The 6,629-nt window shown below is 35.3% G+C and overlaps 1 protein-coding gene across 1 annotated transcript; it reads left to right on the forward strand.

The window, feature by feature from the left end:
* Positions 1-420: 420 nt before the first annotated feature.
* On the forward strand, positions 421-2,313 carry xcr1b.1 (chemokine (C motif) receptor 1b, duplicate 1). The gene is made up of 2 exons (XM_026262165.1): positions 421-515; positions 836-2,313. The coding sequence occupies exon 2, from the start codon at positions 855-857 to the stop codon at positions 1,929-1,931; it is 1,077 nt and encodes a 358-aa protein (XP_026117950.1). The 5' UTR covers positions 421-515; positions 836-854; the 3' UTR covers positions 1,932-2,313.
* The last annotated feature ends 4,316 nt before the right edge of the window (positions 2,314-6,629 follow it).

Consider the following 6,629-nt stretch of genomic DNA (forward strand, 5'->3'; position numbering starts at 1 on the left):
GATCAGTAATGAGAGCATCACACTGACATAAACACATTTCAGGTGTTAACATATGCTTAGTGCTACTGTTTAACAAGAAAAACAAAACAAAACAAAACCAATAACCATCAACATTTGGTTTTAGCATTTGCTTCTGAAGAGTCTTTTTATAAAGCAGGTGCTTTTTTAATAAAAGAGATGATAACAGGGCTTAAGCATAGATAATTACTTTTATTAGAATAATTTATTATTATTATTATTATTATTATTATTATTATTATTATTATTATTATTATTATTATTTCAATTATTTTATTTTTTTGCTTTCTTGATTCAAGTCCTTTTCTGACTAAGTGCAAGGCCTAATGACATTTTACTACATTAATTAGTTTATAAAGGAACAGAAAATTGTTTTTGAGGATGGGGGATCTGAGCATTATTTTTTTTGGTGGGGGTGTACTCTTTACTGATACTTTAGGAACAATAACCTAGAAGGTTTCATTACAGTAAAATTTACTCTGGAGAATTTCATGAAGGTAAGTGAGAACTCGACAGGATTATAAATTCCCCTGAGATAAATATTCTTCTAGAATATAGTATAAGAAATGTTATATTTTCATTAATGTTACGCTCTCAATATTTTTGAAGTGCACATGAAAAATATGTACAATAATTATCAATGCAATCATTGATTATTTCTGATTATTTATATTTAATGCTTAATATTTAAGTTATCAAGATCAGATAGATAGATTTAATACAGTGTGTTACGTGGTGTTTTTCTTTGTTTTATTGTTGTTTTTTGTAATCTAATGTTACATTTTCTGAGTGAAGATTGTCTCCAATTTTTTTTCAGTGTACATTTATGCATCAAGATGAAAGTCACTGAAAATCAGTATGATAAATCTATCACAGAAGGATATGATTATGACAGTATAACCAATGACATCTCTGACATCTGTATCAAGAAAAATGCCATCCAGTTTGCGACAGCCATCACTCCAATCATTTTCCTCATCATCGTTCTGTTCAGCTGTGTGGGAAACACTCTGGTCATCTGGGTCCTTGTGAAGTATGAAAATCTGAAGTCCCTCACCAACACATTTCTGTTAAATCTGGCTCTCTCTGATCTGATTTTCACCTTTGGCCTGCCGTTCTGGGCTTACTACTACATGTATGGCTGGACTCTTGGAGATCCTGCTTGCAAAGCAGTTAACTTTGTGTTCTACACGGGATATTACAGCAGCATCATCTTCCTGACGGTTTTGACCATCCACCGCTACATGGCCGTGGTTCATCCCATGTCGGTGGTCATGTCTAGGAAGAGCGTGCACTGCTATGTGACAGCAATTCTCATCTGGATCATCAGTCTTTGTGCTGCTATCCCACAAGCCAGGTTCAACTCAGTTGTGTACAACGCTGCTGATAAATTCATGGATGCTCAAAACAACAGCACTACTGCAGTTCTGCTCTGTGATTTTGCTGGTCAAATTAATTGGAAATTGTCAAGTATATACATGCAAAATTCCTTTTTCATTATTGCTTTTGTAATCTTTGTTTTTTGCTACACTGTGATCTTGGGACGGCTGCTTCGACCAACATCTCACACTCGTAAAAAGACGGTGCAGCTCATCCTCTTCATTGTGGTGTTTTTCTTCTTGGGATGGGGGCCGTACAACGTGGCCATATTTCTGGACTCTCTGATTTCATGGAATATCTCTCCTTTTACTGAGTGTGAGCTGAGTAAATCTATAGACTATTTGATGTATGTCTCTCGGATGGTGGCTTTCTCACACTGCTGCCTGAACCCTGTGTTTTATGTTTTTATGGGGATAAAATTCAGAAACCACTTGAAGAAAATGTTATTTACTTACTGTAAGAACAACACAGAAACCCAGAATCGACACAGCAGGCTTATTTACTCCAATGGTGAAGAAATATCTATGTATTAGGTCTATACACTTAAAACACACACACACACACACACACACACACAAACACACACACACAACAACCCTAGGTTGTAACATTACATGCACTGATTTTTGTTTAAAAAAAATGAATGCAGTGTTAAAGTGTCTGTACGATAAACTGATCACTGAAATTGCATGTAAAAAGCTCTAAAAATCTTTACTGTTAAATTGATTTGCATTGTATATTTGCTTTCTTGTTTAACAAATAATTTGGTGTGTACTGTATATACAGTATAGTAGCGAACATGTTAGCTATTTACTGTATTTGTTACCTTTGAACAGTATAATGACTTGTAATTCATGATTTTAGATAAACAGCTAACGAAAAAAGACAGAGAGAGATTTAAAAATAAATAAATTTGTTAATAAAACAAATATTATTGGAGAATGTTTAACTATATGTATACACACACACACAAACACACACACACACACACACACACACAAACACACTGACTGGATAGCTATGCTGGTGTAATGGTTATAATACGGTACAAACCATATTTTCTATTGCCCTACATCAACCCCTACTCCTAAAGTTACTTATTACAGGAAACCTATGAGCAATTTTGCTTTCTCAAAAAAGTCATTTATAAGCTTTTTTATCCATGGGAACCTCAATTTATGCTTTATCAGAAAATCCTGAAGAAGAATGTTTGACTGTCAGTTTGTGACCTCAAGCTCAAGCGCAATGGGGTTGTGCAGCAGGATAATGATACCAAACACACCAGCATGTCCACCACTGAATGGCTCAAAAAAAGAAATTTCCTTAAACAGTCCTTTCATGCTTGCAAACTCCAATGTGGCTGAATTAAAACAATTCTGTAAAGCAAAGTAAGCTAAAATTCCTCCACAGCTACAGTATGTGAAAGACTCATTGACAGTTATTGCAAGCACTTTATTTCAGTTGTTGCTGCCAAGGGCGGCAGGACCAGCTATTCAATTTAGGGGGCAATTACTTCTTCATGTAGAGCCAAGAAGGTTTGGACAACTGCATTTTATATTAACTTGCATTATCTTTGTGTAATATTAAAATTTGTTTGCTCTGAATCTTTTAAATGTGACAAATACGCAAAAAAAAAAAAAAAAGGGGCCAAAAGCTTTTGGTAACACTTTAGAACCAATTTGCCTATTACAGCTATGCTGATGATGCCCAAATGTACCTATCTCCAAATGACTACAGCCCCATTGATTCCCTCTGTCAATGCATTGATGAAATTAACAGTTGGATGTCTCAGAAATGTATTCAGCTAAACAAGGAATAAGTCTAAAGTCAATGCATTTGGAAACAAAGTTGAAGTTGTCAAGGTGACTGCATACCTTGACTCTTGGGGTCTAAAAAAGCAAGGTGGAGAAATGTGTCCATGCCTTTATCACTAGCAGGGTGGACTATTGTAATGGGCTCCTCACCATCCTTCCCAAAAAGACCATTAGACAGCTGCAGCTCATCCAGAAGGCTGCCAGGATTCTGACTAGAACCAGAAAATCTGAGCATATCACACCAGTCCTCAGGTCCTTACACTGGCTTCCAGTTACATTTAGGATTGATTTTAAACGACCTTTTACTTTTGTTCTGCAAATGAACGTTGCATGATTGTGGCATCCCAAAGAAGTACAAAGTCACTTTTACAGACTTTTAATTTAAATATTCCCGCCTGGTGGAATGACCTGCCCAACTTCAAGAATCTTCTTATAACACAGCTCTTACTCATACTATTCTTAAAAAAAGACTTGCACTCTTTTAATTTGCTTTTACTCGTTTATAAATCACTCAATGACCTAAGACCTAAATAAATTGCAGATATGCTCACTGAATATAAACCACTCAGTCCACTATAAAATAAATAAACTGAAAAACCATGTTACCCAACATCATCACTGCGACTTTCTCTTGTTCAGTTCACCACAGCTTTCACACTTTAGTAAGGGGTGGGGGTGCAGCCTAGCTTTCATGGGCAGTCAACTTTTTTATTTATACCAAAAAAGGCCATAATCATATATAAAACAGGACATTATTGATTTAAAGAAAATCTTAAGACCAGACCACTATGGTAATGGTAAAGGAACTAAATGATATTTAGGGCTCAAGCCCGAAGGGGCGAAGAGCCCTATTGTTCTTCTAAGGATTATTTAGGGCTCAAGCCCGAAGGGGCGAAGAGCCCTATTGTTCTTCTAAGGATTATTCTTGTTAGGGCTCAAGCCCGAAGGGGCGAAGAGCCCTATTGTTCTTCTAAGGATTATTCTTGTTATTATTATTTTTATTTTTTATTAAACCTTCCGGGGTGTTTTGGGGGCCTTAACATGCTCGAAAACTCTTGAAAATTGGCACACACATTGGAATCTGCGGCCATCAGGACGCCGCAGAGGCTGGGACCCGGGCGTGGCACAGGGGCTCTACAGCGCCCCCTGGAAGACAGTCAGAATTCTTGAACCATAGCTCACACACACTTGCATGTATTTATATCAAACTCTGTACACTTATAGATCTCATTGAGCCAAACAACTTTCACACTTTATGTCATAGGCTCCGCCCAACAGGAAGTCAGCTATTCAGGGCTGTTTAAAAAAAGCATGCTCTGGAATTTGAAATACTCCTCTGAGGTTTTCAACCCGTTCGCCACGAAACTCGGTGAACATGATCTCAAGACATTGAGGATGAAAAATTGCGAGGGGATTTTTGATATCTCGAACGGTTTGCCCGTGGCGAGGCATGGAACTTATGGCGAGAAATGAGAAACAGGAAATGTCTAATAACATCCACATACATTTCCTGAATTTGATCAAACTTCATGGGTTTGTTCGTTGTATGATACCGATTGTATATATGTGGCTATTAAGAGTCAACGTTATAGCGCCACCAACTGGCAGCAGGAAGTGTGTCATTTTCCAAATGCTTTGAATTCAGCATCTTATTTTTACTCGATTTACTTAAAACTTCATCAGAATAATGACAAAACACGGCCGATGTAAATCTGTTGTGGGATATTGATATCTGATATAGTGTTGCCATGGCAACGTGTCAAACTTGAATGTTCTGTTATGGTGAGTTTGAGGCAGACAACAAGTTCAGATTTACATGAAACTCAAAACACATATCAGTATTAGTGATAGCTAGACAATGGCAAAAGCTTTTAAAAGGGCGTGAAGGAGGCACTCTATAGCGCCACCTTTTGTCAAAAGTGGGGGGGTTAGTTTTAGCTACAGACACCAAACTTGGTACATAAATTGTTCTTTTCAAGACGGACAACTTTCTAATTCACAGTCATCAGCTACGATCAACAGGAAGTCGGCTATTTTGATTTGAATGTGTATTTTTGAGATTTTACAGTTGTGAATTAATGAATACTCCTCACAGGGGAAGTACACTATACACACCAAACGTTGTCTACATGAAGAAAAACATCGAGGAACTTAAATTGCGAACAGATTTTGGTTAGCTTGAACGGTTTTGTCCTGGTGATTTTTTGAAATGACAGTAAAAAGTGAAAACATTAATCGTCTTGTATTTTTAAATTGCAGCTTCCAAACCTTTAAAAAACATTTTTAATTTAGAAAACCAGTGATTCTGAGGAAATATGCATAGTTTCATGACTTTACAGCACTGTATGATTAAAAGAAAATTAAAAAACTGTCAGACATCTGATCTCACTCTGTCACTCTGTGTGCTGACTCTGTGTGTGTGTGTGAGTGTGAGTGGGGGAGGGGTGTGAGCTGAGTGGCAGACAGACAGAGAGAGAGAGAGAGAGAGAGAGAGAGACTTAAACATCTCTTTAATCACCAGAAAAAAAACTGTATTTTAAATAGTTATTTTTTTGTTGTTGTTGCAAATTGTGCTGTTATCATTACATCTTAAGAAATATCTTAGGCCTTATCCTTTTCTGACAGTTTCAGGGATTAAAAAAAATCCTAAAAACCTTATTTGTGCTGCAAATAATAATTTCAAACTCATTTGATACTGACCTCTGTCACCCTGTGACATGACATTTATTTGAATTTACATAATCTCAAGGATGTAACAGTAAAAACTGTTCAGCTCACAGATGAAGACTAAGCTTTAATGCAAGCAGAACTATTTCACAAATGCTTATAGGTTAATGAAATCATAACAAACACTTTTAAATTATTTAAGGATTTGGTAAACACTTTAAAATAATGTCTCAATTGTTAACATTAGTAAATGCATTGGTAACACTTCATAATAGCTGCAATTCTTAGCTAAGCATTAGTAAATAGTCAGTTCATGCTTTATATAGCCTTCTCCAAAATTAATATTTTAGTAAGCATTTTATAAATACAGCTATAATTAAATTGTTCATGGTTTATATGCACATTTATTTTGAGGAGATTAAAGGCTGTAATCTCCCTAAAAAAATGTAAAATAAAAAATAAAATAAATAAAATAAACAAACACAGAACTCATAAATATTTATTTGAAGATGCAATAAAAGAAAACTGTACACTTGAATTTATATATATATATATATATATATATATATATATATATATATAATATATATATATATATATATATATATATACACACACAATTGCATAAGTTTATATTTAAAAATGTTTAGCAAGTGTACAGCTAATAATAATAATAATGCATTTTATTTAGTTTTAGCTACAGACACCAAACTCGGTACTTAAATTGTTCTTATCAAGACGGACAACTTT

The sequence above is a fragment of the Carassius auratus genome, unplaced genomic scaffold, assembly GCF_003368295.1.
Source record: "Carassius auratus strain Wakin unplaced genomic scaffold, ASM336829v1 scaf_tig00216043, whole genome shotgun sequence".
NCBI classification, from domain to species: Eukaryota; Metazoa; Chordata; class Actinopteri; order Cypriniformes; family Cyprinidae; genus Carassius; species Carassius auratus.